The 18,762-nt window shown below is 30.5% G+C and overlaps 1 protein-coding gene across 4 annotated transcripts; it reads left to right on the top strand.

Moving 5' to 3' along the window:
* Positions 1–679: 679 nt before the first annotated feature.
* Positions 680–9,302, top strand: LOC120071379 (exosome complex component RRP45A-like). 4 transcript variants are annotated; one of them, XM_039023629.2, is made up of 11 exons: positions 680–923; positions 2,159–2,318; positions 2,416–2,625; positions 2,794–2,889; positions 2,975–3,089; positions 3,375–3,455; positions 3,537–3,725; positions 6,656–6,933; positions 7,149–7,207; positions 8,490–8,738; positions 8,900–9,302. In XM_039023629.2, exons 2-10 carry the CDS (start codon positions 2,182–2,184, stop codon positions 8,696–8,698), a joined length of 1,374 nt encoding a protein of 457 aa, XP_038879557.1. In that variant the 5' UTR covers positions 680–923; positions 2,159–2,181; the 3' UTR covers positions 8,699–8,738; positions 8,900–9,302. The 4 variants fall into 4 exon arrangements, with proteins under 4 accessions (XP_038879557.1, XP_038879556.1, XP_038879558.1 ...); XM_039023628.2 differs by having other exon boundaries at positions 685–923; positions 2,165–2,318; XM_039023630.2 differs by having other exon boundaries at positions 730–923; positions 2,152–2,318.
* Positions 9,303–18,762: the final 9,460 nt, after the last annotated feature.

Below are 18,762 nucleotides of genomic sequence, written 5' to 3'. Positions count from 1 at the left end.
TAACAAAAACAAAAACCTCAAGAACTAATAATCCCTTAATTTAACATGTTCCCACATAACCCCAAACTTTTAATTATTAAAAGAAGCCAAATTGAACATAGCTTAATTGACACGGGTGCGGTAAGAATTAGGGGTGTTTATGGTTGGGTTGGGTTGGTTTGGGTTAATCGGGTCATTTATTTAAAATTTTGTTCTAAAAAGAAGCAAAACATAAATATGTAAAAATCTAATTTAATTATTTTCATATATTAAATTAAAATTAACAACTCAATTTCAATTTATATAGAGAATTTTCTTTTTAAAGTACAAAGAAATTATTTTTAAGAGTTGTTGAAGAATAAATTATTAAAAAAATATTAAAATTAAATAAAATTAAAATCAGTATACATAATTGTGTTATAAGTAAATATATATATATTTTAAAAATATATATATATATTTTAAAGTTAATAATAAATTCAGGTTATTTTGGATTATATTAGGTGATCATGAACCAACCAAACTCAAAATTTTATTTATTTGAACCAAATTCAATCCAAATGAGTTGATAATTCAACCAAACTGCACAAGTTGGATTGATCAATTTTTTTGGGTCATCAGATTTTTTGAACATCCTAGTAAGAGCCATAAGACGTGCAGTTTTTATTTTTTATTTATTTTTTGGGACAAATGAATATTTGAAATGTCTAAATTGTCCCTTACTAAAAGCCCTAAAACTTGAATTGTTCTGCATTCCCTCTCTTCACGATTCCCTCTCCCTTGCGCACAAGTCCTGGCAGCAGCACTCGGACGGTGGCAGAAAGATCGACGGGTTGGACAGCCGCTGCAGCGGCGCGTTTCCTTGACGTGGACAACTGTGAACACGCGTTTCAGCGACGTGGACAACAACTTCTTGGCAACTTCTTACTCAAACTTCAACTGTTGTAAGGAACTTAAACCTTGATTTTGAATTGTGATAAAATTTCTACTTCTTTTAGAAATTTGGGTTGTTTACTGATTTCTGTTCTTTTTTCTTTAAGTTTATTCTCTGCTGATTTTTGTTGTATTTTTTTGGAGGTTTCTGATTTTGTTATAATTGAGTTTTGTGATTTTTATATTTATATTTGCTGTCAAAATGGAAGAGTAAGGTTTATTTTTCTTTGCTTCTTGTGAATACCATTGTTGGTTAGTTTTATTCTGTGAAAACAACAGCTGCTCCACATTTAGGTGTTATTTTTTTATCTTTCAAATATCTCACCCAAGCACAAAAACTTGTAACCACCACTTTTAACTCATTGTGGCACATTTATATGCATCTTTTAAGTGATTTAGAGTGGGTATAGAAGACATTAGGAAGGTTTGGAATATCATTTTAGGTTCTGACTCACAACATATTGCAACAACTTCCAAACTTGAAACGATGATTTCGAACTCATTTTTATATATGTTTTAGGTGATTTAGGGTGAATATGGACAGTTTTTAGCTACCTTTTTAGGTCTATGCAACAACTTCCAAACGTGAAACACTCAACTGGAACTCATTTTTATGTGTTATAGGTGATTTAGGATAGGTTTAGACATGTTTTAGATAATTGTTCAAGTATTGTTTTTATCTTGCAATATCTCGCAACAACTTTTCAACTTCCAAACTTGAAATACACAACCCTAAATCATTTTCATTTGCTTTTTATAGTTGGGTGATTGGTGTGAACTTACTACTAATTCATTCTCTTGTTTTTTATCATTAAGTGTGGGTTGGAAATTTAGTGTTGGATTGTTATTGTTATTCTTAACTGAGTTGTCCTTAGCGGTTTAACTAGAATGTTTCCTTTAAGTTAAGTTTGGATCATATTAGTTATTTCAGGTGTTCTGTTGTTCTGTTTAATGTTGTAAGTTTTAAATTTTTTAGTATTGTTCAGGTTCTTCGAGCAAAAATTAGTATGTTAGTTTGTTTCAATTGTCTCTTAATGTTGAACTTGTGTTAATTAGGTAAAAGCTTTGGTAATGTTTCCTTAATTCAATATAAAGTTTGGGGGTGTTACATAGGAAGTTGGGTCGTTACGAAATCAGACGCATGGGAAATCCTTACTTGTTCCTTCAATTGTTGGGTTGTTTTAGTCTGTGGTGTGCTCTTCTTCATCACCTTAACATAATGCCTCTCTAATGTTATAGTTTGAAGTCGCAGGAAAAAGGGTGCACTAAATGGAGCAGCGATTAGCCAATACATGGCGTCTCTCTGCGAACGAAAAGAAATTCATTGAAACCGCCCTTCTTTCGGATTTGAGGGTTGATGGTCGTCGCCCATTTGACTACCGTAATCTCACCATCAACTTTGGCAAGTAATGTTTCTCTTACGTTTTGTTTTCTTTCATACTATGTATTTTCCCTTTCTGGTGTGTTTTTTTGTTGTTGGTGGTAATAATGAATTTTGTGCAGGGATGATGGTTCTTCAGAGGTGCAGCTTGGCCAAACACACGTAATGGGCTTTGTGACTGCTCAGATAGTTCAACCATATAGGGATCGTCCTAATGAGGGCACTCTTTCTATCTATACTGAGTTTTCTCCTATGGCTGATCCCTCATTTGAGCCTGGCCGTCCAGGAGAGTCTGCTGTCGAGTTGGGGCGTGTAATAGACCGTGGTCTGCGGTAATTATCTTTTTGGTTCTCTTACTATCAATCTAAATCCTGTTGTGTTGACTAAATAGTAGATAGAGAATAAATTGAGCACTATCCTTTTCTCGAGCTTCACAGTCAACAAGTAACCTATTACATCAATCCATAAACAGTAATCTAAGGTTGGAGGTTTTAATGTAGGGAGAGTAGGGCAGTGGATATGGAATCACTTTGTGTTGTTTCTGGCAAATCTGTGTGGGCCATCCGAGTTGATCTCCACATTTTAGATAATGGAGGGTAAGCTTTTGAACTTTTATTTTATTTGGTTTTGCATATTGCTATAATGATGCTAATTTATGGTTTTTAACAATCCTGCAAGCAGAAACCTTGTGGATGCGGCTAATATTGCTGCTTTGGCTGCTTTATCAACTTTTCGAAGACCTGAATGCTCATTGGGGGGAGATGATGGTCAGGAAGTGATAGTTCATCCCCCTGAGGTAAGCTCTTCAAAATTTTCATGGAAGTTAACTTGACGTGCATCCTGTTCAAAGGATGTGACATTATCTACTTAAATACATGATGTTATATACAAACACAACTATCCCATATCTGAGCAGTTTTATGTATTGTAAACGTCAAATTTTCTGCTTTGACATCCACATGTTTATCCATGGTCTTAGATTTATTTATTTTCTTGTGAAACAAACAATAGCATTTGGGTTTATATTCTATCCTAGCTGCCTGTTCCTTGAATGTATCACAGGGACGTTGCTATTTGACAGGTTAGGGAGCCACTTCCATTGATCATACATCATCTCCCTATTGCAGTAACCTTTGCATTTTTTCGTAGTGAGAGCACTCTGGTAAGCTCAAGTTATTTCAATGTGTTCTGTAAAGAGTTCAGTTATATAGCAGGGTTTTCCTAATTTTGGGGTGCTGTGCAGGTGATAGATCCAACTCACTATGAAGAGGCCGTTATGGGAGGAAGAATGACCGTCACACTTAATGCTAATAATGATGTTTGCGCTATTCAAAAAGCAGGAGGAGAGGGTGTACTTCAGAGTGTGATCATGCAATGTCTGCGAATTGCTTGTGTCAAAGCTGGTGATATTACAACTAAAATAAAAAATGCAGTGAGATTCTTTTTGAATAAGACTTAATGATGTAGCATCCTACTCTGTTTTCCCTTGTTTTACCTCTTGTAGTTATGGTAGCTAACTTGACTTCTGCTTCTCTACAGTTAGTTCCATTTTGCTTAGGGAAAAATCATTGCCTTGTGTTTCAAATATCTATAATTTTGGATAAGAAATCAGCTTGGTTAAGCTGAATGGAAGTACACAAGGAAGGCCCTTGAAGAATGAAAAGATGGCCTACACAAAGGAACAAAAAGAAAATGGATAAGGTTGAAGAGAACTGTAAAACAAAATTACGTAATACTCTAATATAAATTAAACAACAGAGGATAGTTTTAACTTATGAGACACTCCACGTGTTTTAGTTTTGCAAACCCCCCAATGTGGTGGTAGTTTCAATTGCACCCTTAAACTTTTAATTGTAAGGCTTCTAGTTAGGAATATATTGGGACAATTAGTATTATCAGTAGTAAAAGACATTCTAGTAATTAATCATTAAGTTTGTTAGGTTTTTGGGTTATAAATAGTGGGAGAGAGTATGGCTAGGGGTGTAAAAAATTTAGAAGAGTGTTTGGTTCTTGGAAAGAGGATTCTCAGCTTCTCGAATGTGATGAGGAGTTTGTTCATCTATCTTTACTTGTTATAGATATTATCTTGATATTGTATCATTGAATTTTCCTTGACGTAAAAATATAATCATGGGCCTCCAAAGCTTCAAACTCACTTAGCCCATACAAACAAATTAAGCCCATAACATTCCGGTTGGCTTTCCCTTCCCATTTAATTGCTTTTCTCGTTAGCTTTTGACACATTAGTGGTCCCCATTTGTCATGCAATTGCTCCCTTCCTTCTGTCATCGCGACTTCTTCTACCATTAACCACCAGGTTGTACTCACCGTCAACCACCTTCCCTTTCGTCGTTGGCCTTGGTGGACGTCCCCTTTGCTTTTGGATCTAACTTGGATACCCCTCGGCCTTTGGAACTGTCCATGCCATCTTCCCCAATTCTTCTTTCACAACTCAGCCTCAACCTATCCATGTCGATTATTCATCATCTCCGACTACTTATGCCATCTCCTCTGACAATAGTCTTCATCGCTCTTATCTCCTCTCTTGGAACTTGCAACTGCTAAACCAACATTTCTTTCGATCTCTTTGCCATCTAAGCCACTGAATCCTCGACGACTCCTTTTTCTTCATCCGTTTGCCTCCTCGCCTTCTCGTCAATAATGTTTGTCTCCTCTTTGATGCTTCTGCCTCCTTTGATTGGAGTTCCACTTGCACCATCTCCTTTTCTTCGATCATCTCACCCTTCGTCGTTGCTAGTCATGGACACTAACAATCAGGCGATGCTTCTTCTTTCGTCTTCTTCATGACCCATTTCCTCTGATTCCTCCATCTTCGAGCACCATCTTCTTCTTTCTTTCTTCCCCTCTGCCTTGGAGCTCTTCATCTCCTTCCATTCTTTTCTTTTGTTTCCATCGATTTTATCTTCTTGCCATTCTTGCTGGTTTCATTGGATTCACCTTCCTTCACTACTATCTTCAGTGGCGATTTCCTCTCAGTAGAGCTTGACAACATTCCTTCGTCCTCGATGCCTTGCGCGTTTGTGAAAATCCTTCTATAAACACACTTCCGACTGTAAGCTGACTAGAAATTTCAGGTTCAACACCCGACACGAGCGTTATCTATTTTTCTGACTTTTTCTTAGTCGATTCTTCTTTCTCTGCTTCGATAGCCGTTAGTCTTCCCTCTTCTTTCTCTATTTCTTTGCAGAGAATCCTTGATCCTTTGTTGCAATGCTTTCTTTTCTCTCTATATCTCTAACAGTGTTTCATTCCTTCGATCAAGATCCATTATTAAAATGATGATTGAACAAGCTATGATACCAATTTGTTAGGATTCTTCTTTTTGCAAATAGGAAATCCCAACAAAAACAGCAATATCCTAGAAATTCACAAGACAAACTCCCTTGTGATTATATATTTACTTGAAGGAAAATTTCTTAATACAATATCAAGATAATATCTAGAACAAGTAAAGATAGATGAACAAACTCCTCAACACATTCTAGAGGGTTGATAATCCTCTCTCCAAGAGCCAAACACTCTTCTAAATTCTTCACACCCCTAGTCATACTCTCTCCCTTAACAAACTTAATGACTAATTACTAGAATGTTCCTTACTACTAATCATACTAATTATCCCAATATATTCCTAACTAGGAGCCTTACTCAAACTTATACAAGTGTTAAAATTAGAATTTTATACTTGCATAATTGTAGAAATTGTAACAATTGTATAAGTTTGAGGGTTCAATTTTTATCATTTGGGGGTCCAATTGCTACAACTATTGTTAGTTTGAGGGTCCAATTTTAATACTTGTAGTAGTTTGAGGCCCCAATTTTTACAGTTGAAAGTTTGAGGGTGTAATTGTAACTACTATCATACTTCAAAGGTGATTTTTGCAATTTGCCCTAGTTTAACTTGTAAGACACTCCGAAGAAGAACACCTAGAGGCACTGAAATGTGAAGGCATTTGAAACCTTTTTGCTAAGATTTCTATGAACCTCTGAAGATTCCTTTGTCTATCTTGATCTATGGCTTCCTCAAAGTAGTGAGAACCTTCTAAATAATACATCCCCAAGGGAGGGGGATGTATGAGCACCTCCTCCACCATGTCCCGATAGTATGAGTCTTTTTACTATTTCTTATTTTCGTGTTCTTTATTTTAGATAATGCTGTTGGGTTTTCATTGAATAATGCTTCCTATAACCATTATTAAAATTAGTACTTTTTGGGAAATATAATTTAATATTTTTTTCTTATGCTATATGATGGAGACAATTATTTTCTTTTGTTTGTATATTTTGTGGGTAATATATATAGGACCTCCCCTTTTACTCATTTCCACCATGACTTTATGTTAGGTTGAGACTCACAATTCAGCTAGACAATTGCGGAAGATTAAGCGTCACCCTTCTGTTAATTTGGATGTTGGCGAAGGTGCAGCTAATCTGAAGCATAGCCAAGGCATATCCGATGGTCGAAAGAGTATCAATGATGTTTCCGACAGATTGAAATTGAATTCTGAAGAGAGTATCGCCAGTCCAAGCAGGAGTATTAAGAGTGATGTATCAACAAATCAAGGACAATTAAACAAGAGAGATTTTGATGCTAAGAATTTCATTGGGGGGCCTTCGTGCTGGTAAGGTGTTACCTTGATTATGGTTACGTATAAGTTTTAACCAATTTATGTGCCCAACAATAGGACTTTTTCTGTTATTTAATGTGTTCTTCCCAAAAAGAAAATCTCAGTTATAAACTCTGAATTTTTGTGATCAAATATCGTACATTAATATACATGCCATCTGATAGTGTTGTCTTCAGAATTTTTTTCTCAACCTCTATTTTTTTTTCCAGGGACCCATACTCCAAAGGTGTTGATTCAGATTTCTTGAAAGCTACATTAGCTTCACGTGGTACTTCACTGAGACCCTATAATTTCTCTTGCTTTAATTTTTTTTTTAAAAAAATCATTTTTATATGATTCTCTGAAACAGTTGCTCCATATCCATTTTTCCCTGTAGTATATATGAGTTAAGTATGGATGTTTTCTTAATTAGTTTTCAATGTTGACGCCAACTGATGCAGAAAAGCTTTAAAACTCGTGCTTTATGGCTGTCTTGAGGGAAACTTGTTGCAATTATGGCTAAAAGCATTAGGAAGAATAACTACTTTATCTTGTGTCAATAATGCAGAAAAGTCATATAAAGAGCATGAAAGAAGAATGCACATTGAGATAGAGATGTTATAGGCATAAACAATTAATACTTCAACGTGATTCATCTTTTTGATTGAATCTTAATTTTGATTAATTAAAATATGCTTTATTTTATTTTATAGAGGCTAACTACATGTTACCAACCCAAGCATCGCTCAATTGGTTAAGGCGTATGCCTTTGACCAAGAGGTTAAAAGACCTGAATCTCTCTGCTCCAAATGTTGCGTTGAGCCCAGGAAAAAAAAAGACCATGCCCACTCCCTTGAGGATTGTGAAATAAGACTACCAAAGCAACTGGAAAATTTACATGCATTATGATTTTGGAATGGTTAGTTTGAAGACTTTTTGAACAACAAACTCCTGATCGGGCTAAATCTTAGAAAAGCTGATCAAAGTAAAATTCATGAGAAAATCAATTCAATTGAGGATGGATGAAAATCAATTCAATTCAACAAACTCCTTTTCTGTTCTTCTAAAGATAGAGAGAGGGGGCACAAAAACTGTGGAAGAGCTGGAAGGACTATTCCTATGCTTATCTAACTTCATGATTGTTTCCTAGGTGGCATATCTATTTCAGGAACAAAATATCTAAGCAGATTAGATGTTATTCAGTAGAATTTGTTCTTTTATTGGCTTAGTTTCAATTTAGTCATCATACACTAGCATAGCTTCCTTCCCACCCTTTTTTGTGTCTGCATTTGTTTACTGGTAATGATGGGAGTTCAATCCATGTAGTTGCATTTTGTTGGATCGGGTAAATAAATATGGAAGTATACTGTAGTGCATTTGCAGGCTTACTGAGTGAAAAGAACAACTTTATCTTGATATATTTTCTGCTTTTTCATCTTAATTTGGGCCCTCTTAGAAACCAAATATGCTCATGGCATCCAGCAGTCGAAAGTTCATTGTTTATAAAAATCAACTTGCAAAATCATTCTCTTCCATTTCAGTCTGCCTTTTCTTATGCTGGCTTGCTGCAGGAAATCTAACTGTGACAAAAAAAGAGAACCCGAGCGATGAAATGATGTCCTCCGAGACTGAGGTTGACGAACAAGAAACCAAAGTTGATCAGACAAATTTACCTCCTGCTGCTGCTAAAACTTTGTCAGAAGATAACGGGAAGAAAACTTTGAAAGATGCCGTGAAGCCAAAGAATAAGAGGAAAAAGAAGAAAGACCATCACTCCTAACGATGCAGATTAGTTCAGTGGTGACATAATCTCTTGCAATGTATGTTCTGGGGCTTCACCTATTAACCTCAACCAACAACACCCCTCCCCCCTCTTTTCTTTTCCTTCTCAGGATTCTTCCATATATGTTTGTTTTGTGTTCTTCATATTGTAATATTTGGTTTTTGACAATATCTCTCAATTGCAATTTTCTTTTTATAGTTTTGTGAAGATGTAAATTTTGAAACTCAACTTCAAAGTACTTGGAAGGGATCTTTGAAGCAAAGAGAAGCATCAAGAAGGTTCGTGCCAGGTTTCATCTATGTTCGTGGAAGAAATTCGAAACTTGAGCTTGTTGGATCCAATGAAATCTGGATTTGAATGAATTCTATTCACTGAGAAATCCATGATGATGCTGTTGAAAAGGCCATTGTACCATGGATATGCAATTTTAGGATCTTTATTTAGAGTAACATAGAGTGTTTAGTTTCTATAGAATCTTAGGAAGTTTTGGATTTTTTTTTAAACTATTGTTTTTTACCCCTATTTTTCATATTATATTGATTGTAAACCTTTTCAGACATATTTAAAGGAAGAATAGTGCTAGAATTGAAATTTCTCCTCACCCAGATGGAGTTGACTTGCAACTTGCAAGTTATGTGCAATGATATTTTTAAGACAATCAATCAATAAGCTTGAAAGTAACAACTAGATTCTTTCTTTCTTTCTTTCTTTTTTTTTTTTTGAAAAAAAAGAAAAGAAAAGAAAAGAAAAAGAAAAAAAAGAAATTAGAAAACAAGCTAGTGTTTCATTTGCAATTTGTCCTAGCAATAGTTGTTGAAAATGTTAGATAATCACTTTGAGGGTTGTATAAATTTAGATTGTGAATTATTGATTGTATCCATTTAAATTATAAACTTTTTAAAAGTGTATTAATTAAGGTAAATATCACTTTATATTTTTGGATTTTGGATGTATCAATTTAGATCTTAAATTGATAATTGTATCAATTTAAATTCTAAACTTTTTGGATTGTATCAATAAATTCTGAACTTTGGAGATTGTATCAATTTAAATCTTAAATTAATAATTTTATCAATTTAAACTTTGAATTTTTACAAGTGCATCAATTTAAATCCTGAATCTTCGTAATTGTATCAACTTATATTGTTTCGAGTTTAAATTGATATATTTATGAAAGTTTAGGGTTTAAATTGATACATCTATGAAAGTTCATGGTTTAAATTGATATAATTATTTGTTTGAGTTTCAAATTGATACAAATCCTAAAATCCAAGATTTAAATTGATGCAACCCAAAAATTTAAGATTTAAATTGATACAATTCATAGTTTAGGATTTAAATTGATACAATCCAAAAAGTTTAGGGTATAAATTGATATTTGTCCTAATTAATTAATACTCTCCTTTTGACTTAGTTAAAAAACTATCGTGTGAAAGTGAAACATATAATTCTTTTGGTTAAACTTCTAAATTGTTATAAGTGAATTAATTTAGATTTCTTATTAAGATTATATTTAAAATCGTCTATGTATTTGATTCTTACAAGAGTTTTTTTAAATGATATATGACCAATTTTCAAAGAAAATCTTAATTGAGAGTCTAAATTGATTTGTTTATGGAGGTCTAGTGGGAAATTGTCAGAAATAACATTTTTAAGTTTTCACATTTTTTGAAAATTCGTTAGAATAATTTTTCTCATCCATCTTACCCGAGATTTAGTTAGAAAAATAATTTTTTTCCAACTTATCGATTGTTTTGGGCGGTACATCTCGTCAGATTACACATATTTGCTAATTTTTTATATAATCTTCCCAAACCCTATACCAAATCTTATATCTTTTGAAATTTCTCCTAATTAAGTTATCTTTACTAAATCTTATATCAAATTATTTTGTAATTTTTCAAATCTTTAGTATAATTTTATATTTTCACAATGGTATGAGTTTTCAAAATTTCAAATGGGTTTTCCAATTATCAAAATAGATTTCTCAAATTGATTCAAGATGATTGCACGGTCATTTTCAAAATTTTGGGAAAGATCAAATTTTGCAAAAAATTGGGTAAGATTTGGGATATATATTGAATTTCGGTGTTAATCCTACCTGAGATTCCATCGAAAAAGCTCAAATATATCAAATTTTAGTGTCAATTATGCTCGGTTTCACCGAAAAAAAACCTAAATATATAGAATCTCGGTGTTATTTTGGTTGGGATTAACACCGAGATCTACATAATTATACGAATTTCAAAATTGAGTTACCGATTATCTAAATAATTTACCAATTATCTTTCAAATTTCTCCAAATTGTTTAATATTTGGTAATGTGATTTTTTAATTTTGGAAAGATTTGGAAAAATTACATAACATTTGGAAAAATTAGTAAATCTTGGTGTGTAATTCTGCTGAGATGTACCGAGAAGGTTCAAAATAATTGATAAGTTAGAAAAACTTATTTTCTTTTAACAAAATCTCAGCGACCGATATTGAACGAGATGTACCGAGAAAAACTATTCTAGCGAGTTTTCAAAAAGCGTGTTAGTTTTGTAAGGTGAAAACTTAAACGTATTATTTCTGACGATTTCTCAAGTTTAGTAGATAAAATTATAAGTCTCTCCCAATATTTATCCAAACAAAATATAATGAAGGGTATAAATTAAAATCGTCGGTGCATTCAATTCTTAAAATTATTAGTTCAAGTTTAAATTGATACAACCCCAAATTAGATGTGAATATTTTTCCTATTAGTTTTTATAAATCACAATTTCACATATGTAATTTTTATCACTTATTTTCATCACTTTTTAAGTTTTTCAGCTTTGAGTTTCAAACTCACTCAAATAGAGAAGTGTTTGATTTTAGTGTGTAGATTTCTTGTTTTGGGACTTGGGTTAATCAATTTTGCTCATGTGATTTATAATTTGTAAGGGTGGATCATAAAGTTAAGGATCAATTTTTTTTTTTTTCAATTATTGATATTCAAGCTATGATCTAGTTTATCAAATAATTAGATTTTTTAAAATCAATAACAAAAATTAAAAATTTTCTTCAATAAATATACTTTTTAAAGTACACTAATCCGTAGTAAGTTAAATAGGAAAATGGGTAAGGACTTCCACTAACGAATATTTCAAGTAATAAACTATATAACACAACAATTAATAGGTTCGTGCCAAAATGAGCTTAATTTAATGGGGTTAGCATGTACTCTAATCGAACTGATCGAAGATTCAATCCTCAATCCCGCATTGTACTAAAAAAATTAATAGGTTGGTGTTCCAACAATAGTTTCAAGTTATATAAAAAGAGTGTTTAAAAGGGAAAATTTCATTCTCCATATCTCAGTCTATTATATTCTTGTACTATAAAAATTTCACAAATTCTTTTCATAAAATCAAAAGTTGACTATAACTTAGCGGTAATTTATATGTATTACATTTTTTTTTAGTTCGGATATACAAACACTCATATCTCTACTTGTTGTACTAAAAGATCATTATTTTGATGGTATTAATAAAATTTTTAAAATTGAATGACTTACGACTGTCTGGTAGAAATTTTGAATATAAAAATATGAAAACAGAGTTGTTTTAGGATATGTGTTTGATAGTATATTCAAAATTAGATTTTAATTTAAAAAATTATTTAAAATATATTTCATAGTATATATTTATAAATTGTAAAACTAGTTATATTTACCAACTAATATTCAGTTGACAATAAACTATTATTAATTTATTTATGACTATGATTTATTTTTAAAAAATTTATATAATTATTATTTTGTAATATTATATAACTCATAATACATTACAAATACATATTATATTTTTTTTAAAAAAAAATGAATTGAGTTTATAACATGACATATTGTATTTCTAAATATTTTTATTTTTATTGAACATAATTATGTATTTTAAAATTTAAAATTTAAAATCAGGATACATTGAAAACACAAAAATGTTGTTTTAAAAAACGTTCCTAACCCACCAAGCCCTTCCTTCGTAGAGCCGTGTATCGTAAGTGATCCGAACCTGCTCGGAATCTAGATTATCCGCCAAACACATATTTGCTAAATTCAATAAATTTGAAAAAATAAATAGAATCTGGATCCTTTACAAAACAGGCCCTCAGAGACTTTTTGGCTAAAGTAGAATTTTGGTCCCCATACTTTAAAGTTTATTTAATTTTAGTTGTTGTACTTTCAATCGTCCAATTTTAATCATTGTATTTTCAATAAGTCTTTAATTAGTCTTCGGTACTAGTTTATCATTGGTTTTGTTTAATTTTTAATTTTATTTTTTTGTTATCTATAAGTATTTTATTAAATAATTTGGGTAAGAATTAACTTTGAAAGACTAAATTTAAGATTTATTGAAAATATGAAGACTAAAATCGGATAATTAAAACTACAAAGATTAAAATCGAACAAACTTCATAGTATGGAAACTAAAATGATATTTTAACCGCCCTATTTTTTTTATGCATAGACATATATAGAATATGGTTATAGTAAAACTTGAAGTCTTTGAACTTATAAGATTCTCAAACATTCTTTTGAAACGTATAAGTTGAGAATCTCATTATTCTTCTAACCCATACAACTACTTGTGTTTTATTTTTGAATACAATTATAGTACTACGAGTATATATACTCATATTCTATTCTTACCCACATCATCATTTTATAAATGATAAGTCCATTAAAATTAAAATTTATTAATAAATGTAAAATTATTGTAAAATAAGAATGACACGAACAAAAGAAGTAAATTAGAGAGTAAAGTAAAGAGAAGAAAGTATAAAGAATAATTTAACTCAATTGTGTTGTATCTTACAAAGTCAACGTATAACACTATTTATAAGACGTGGAATGATGTATGTTATAAGATAAAATTCAATGAGAGTCTATGAAATTTTGTAATCTATCTAGATTATGGATATCTATTAAACATTATATTCATAATACTCTCCCTCAGACATCTATATTGTATAAAGTAAATGCCTCGTTAAAACCTTACTAAGAAAAAATCCAATGGGAAAAAATTCTAGTGAAAGAAGGCATACATTATTTTATATACTTTAATGGTTGCCTTATTAAAAACGTTGCTAGAAAAACTCAGTGGAAAAAACCATAGTGAAGGAAAAAAGAGGGCAGTAAGTTTACTCTCCCCGATGGAAACATCACTTGACATCTCATAGTTGTCACATTCAAATGTTGTGTACTAACTTCTCAAATATTATTGTAAATAACACCTTCATAATACGTTTGCCAAGTTGTCTTTTTAAAGAAATTTGATAGATAATGGTGTCACCATTTTCTTCAAGTTTTTGAATGTAGAAGTTCATCTGTGGTGTTATCTTCATATAATAAGATTCTTGGCAAACCTCATGAATCGTCAGAATTTTAGTAACTGTTATAGTTTGCTTCATAAACTGCCATAGTATAAAAATTCTTCTCCATGTACTAAATAACTTGTTTAAGATCTAGCTCTTATGGTTAGATAAGTAACCTGCATCTTTACAATCAACTAGATCACAGTTAAATTTATTATGAAAAAAATAAATCAATGTAAACTAATTCTCAAATAAAACATAATATACGTTCAATTCTACTCCAATATTTTACTTTTGAAGGAATATTATATCTATGTAATAAAATTACTAGAAATACTAACAGGTAGTGTATAACTAGTAAATATATTAATACACTTATTTTCAAAAGCTATGGTTCTTTAAGATCTAAATTTCTTCATTATCATATCCTTAGATTGGATGATACATCTTTTTACATCGAGTCAATGACCGGATAAGAGTGTTTCATTATGTACTGGTCTATATAAGATTCTTTATCTGTAAATTAATACAATCTCATATGCTTTATACTTTGTAAGTTGAGATAAAACTTTATTTTTCACAACTTTCTTTATGAGAACATATGGACACAGTGTTATTTTTATACCCTAACTTCAACAAATATTTAATATGATTGTGTCATATTCGACAAATTGTTTTATAAGAATCTATGTGATATATATATATTCTTTTATATTTGAATGATATGATTTTGGTACTTTGATTTTCATAAATAAATATAATTATTAAAAAATTCATATCAATGTGGTATGATTACATCCTTAAAATGTATACTAAGCTATTCATACATAGTTAGATATCTCATGGTATTATTGTATTCACTATTAAAGAATGTCTTTTCATAATCTGTACCAGTCTATTGTGAGAATTATTTTGGAATCTATCTCGCTTTATATCTTGTGATCTTTCTATTTATTTTTCTTACAAATACTCACTTGTATTCCACATGTTTGACATTCTCTAATGTCTGAATTACTAGTTTCATGATTTTTCAAAATAAGTTTATTTCTATCAAATTGTTTCTTTTCATATTAGTCAATCCTTTCTATATCAACAATTTCTTAATATATCTAAGTATGTAATACTCATTTTCAAAAATAATATCGTGAGCAATATTGTATGCAAAAATGTTGTCAAATTATGTATGTATGGTTCCGTGCTTTTTCTTTCATGACATTATCCTCATTGTATGCAAAATGTAATTTATTGAAATCTCTTTATTATCCTCATTTACTTCAAGATTCTTATAATTACTTGTATTCAATATTTTTTCTAAAATATCTACATTTTCAATTGAGTCATTTTGATTATTAATTACTTTTTTTTCGAGTATTTTTATTTTTGGAATCCAATGGTTTACTGCGTTTCAAGTATGTTAAAGACTCATTAGTAGTGATAACTTCTTGTACCGAGGTATTGCTCTTAGATGGTACACTTGCAACATATATAATATATATATAACTTAGTTATTTTCTTGCCTGCTTTGTAAATATATTTGGCATTTGTAAATATATTTGGCATTTGATTTGTAATATATTTCACAAGTGAAATATTATCTTTTGAACTTCTAGTTCAAAGTGATTTATATGATGATCAAAATCAATACTTATGTATTCATTCAATTTATTTTTCTAACTTCTTAATTCCTCCCCCAACATTGGAAAATTTATTTCATTAATGATAATTAGCAAATTGTGCTGTAAATATATCACTTGTTAGGGGTTCAAAATATTTAATAATTGATGGAAAATCAATTCTAACATAGATTTATAACCTCTTTTGAGGACCCATTTTAAATAAAATAAATATCAAATGTGGGATATAAACTCACTAGCATTATCAAAAGGATTCTTTTATTTTAAAAATCACGAAATTTTGCTATATCTTAATTATTTGAGCAACTAAACTTGCAAATACAAGGTTTTGAAATGATAATAAGCATATATGTAATCATCTACTGAATGTGTTAATAAAAATCATAAAATATTTAAATGGTTTACTTGTGGATTAATAAATCCAGGTATACACAACCACATACTTTTTCTAAAAATATGAGAGATTCAGTTTCGATTTTAACTAGTGAGAGGTTAATAATTAAACTCTTTAGAGCAAACAATACATGACAACTTATTTGACAATGGATGTCCATGTATATTTCCAATCAGAAGTTTCATCATTATTGACATGAAATGACTCATTACGTTAAATATTAAAGATATTTGGATCAATAAATTTCAAGTTCATTATAACATATATTTCAGTCACACGAATATATGTGTAATATAATTTAGAAAGAAAAGTAGACAACTTGCCTATATCCATTTCCTATAGGAAATAATATATAGTATATAAATACCATATATTATTTTTAATAACTATCTTTATAGATGATATATCTTTCAAATTTAATAGACTTCTATTAGATTTACTAGTATTTTGCTCACATTGGCAAAATACTATTGTATTTACCAATATCTTTAATCTATGAGACTTGATATTATATTGATTTTACATTTTAAATTTTGGAGAATATAATTTTTACTTTTAAGTATAATGTGCTTAGATTTACTATTTGCAATACCAAATAAATTTTCAAAGTTTGCTTTCACACATCATTCACCTTTTAATGACGGAAGATTTTAATTTTCAAAGACTTTTAATGTAAAACATATACAAGATTATTGTCTCTTTTGCACCACTTTTAAAAAATAAAATAAAATTCTCCTTCCAAACATTATATATGTGTTTGGTCTTAATTTGATTATTTCTTCCTTATTATTCCGACTATAATTAATAAATATTGCAACATTCACTTTAGGGAATGATATTAAATTATTTGATCGAAATTCATTATTTTCATAAGCTCATATTCTCATTTGTTTTATTCAATCTCAATGGCATAATGTTTGTCTATCAAAATGTTTCAAAATTTCTTTATCAAATTGCTACTGCAGGAACATGTTTGATATATGAAAGTAGCATATGCTTATTAGTTTATAAACATTTATTATTCTAAATGATGTGCAACTACATATGCATCTAATAAAAATGAGTAAAAACCATGCACCTTTAATTGTGTTTTATATAATAAAATAAGTACTAATTGATTAATGCAGCTTTCAGGTGCATTTCATTAAAATTATCTATAGGACCACTAATTCACTATTATGCAATACTTTCAAACTTTTCCATAAAGTAATTCATTAACTTGACAAACAAAAATTTGACTAATTTTAACTCTCAGGTAATTACCAGGTAGAGGTGTTTCCCTAGTGTCACTACTTCGATCTAGCCAGAACAATCTTTAAACAGAGTTCTTTTATAGTCAATTTTTTAGTTTATTTCAAATTCCTTAATCTTTTAATTAAGAGTAAATTAATAGATTAATGAAACTTAATTATTAACTTTTATATTTAATCTTATTAAAATCAATTCATTTAAGAAATAATCTTCAATATCTTAAATCTTAAACCACTCAAAATAAAATTAAAGATAACCATGGATAATTATTCTAATCATATTTAAAAGATAAAAGATAATATTATTAGAAGAAAGCTTAACAAATAAAATGTAATATTATTGGGAGAGGATATAAATCAATAAAATTATAATATTATATTGAGAGAGAATCTTTGTAACGACCTGACCCTTACATATTAAGGTCCGACCGCTACGACATGTATACTTAGACTTTTCTATCATGAGATGAGTTTTGGTAAAAATTTCAAAAGAACATATCTAAAATTTTATTAATTAGGTAGAAAACTGTATAAAAAATTTATTTTACAAAACATCAAGATCCATAAAATATTTAGCGTAGTGATACAAAATGCATATATGGCATAATAGTGAGTTTGATGTTTGGCCCTTTGAGCGACGTCCAATCCTGCCATCTACGTTGTGTCCTTACCTACAAAGTCTATAAAATAGAATGAGTATATAATATACCCAGTAAGTAGTTCTCACTTAAGGTAGTGACCAGATGCACAATTACATGCAACATGTCATGAAAGCATATGATTGAGACAAAATATATAATAACATGAGGTGGTCGGTTATGCTTCCAACGTAAATTTCTCCGCCCTGGTAGGAAGATGATGACTTAAGCGGAAACTAACCCATCTGATGATTAGTGGGTCATGCAGTCAGTAGGGCCAGAGTCGCATCCAACATCCACCATTAACATAAACGTAAGATTGGACTTGAGGGGTGCAACCATACATACACGGCTAGTCCCTAGCATAAACTTGACATAGAATTGGGTCTAGAGGGGTGCAACCATACATGCCCTGCTAACCCTGTAAGCGTAACCTTTATCTAATTAAAATTTAATCTTATTTCATCATCGTGAACAAACATAATGCATGGGTCCTTTGTCGAGAAACGTATTTTAAACATGTAATACAACATAAAATAACATAATTATTCAACATAATAAAGGTACACTACCATAAAATACTTAAAGAGAGGGTGAGACAAACTACTTACCTCGACTACGATCCTAATTATTCCTTTATGGTTTGGTCCTATAGATTTCATAAAGAACACTTATTATTAAAACTAGTTTTAAGACTATTGGATTAGGAAATTTGATGAACATAGTTACTTATTTTTAGAATTATAATTATTAAATCTTTGGAATACTAATACAACTATGCTTAATTATTTAACAATGATGATGATGCTGA

Source organism: Benincasa hispida, chromosome 2 (genome assembly GCF_027475165.1).
Source record: "Benincasa hispida cultivar pf3 chromosome 2, pf3_genome.v1.1, whole genome shotgun sequence".
In the NCBI taxonomy this organism is placed as follows: Eukaryota; Viridiplantae; Streptophyta; class Magnoliopsida; order Cucurbitales; family Cucurbitaceae; genus Benincasa; species Benincasa hispida.
This window is presented reverse-complemented; position numbering and strand designations above follow the sequence as displayed.

Coding starts and splice junctions, on each gene's coding strand:
- LOC120071379 (XM_039023629.2), top strand. CDS start 2,182: ATGGAGCAGCGATTAGCCAATACATGGCGTCTCTCTGCGAACGAAAAG. Junction 2,626..2,793: donor GTAATAGACCGTGGTCTGCG/GTAATTATCTTT, acceptor GTTTTAATGTAG/GGAGAGTAGGGCAGTGGATA. Junction 3,726..6,655: donor CAACTAAAATAAAAAATGCA/GTGAGATTCTTT, acceptor ACTTTATGTTAG/GTTGAGACTCACAATTCAGC.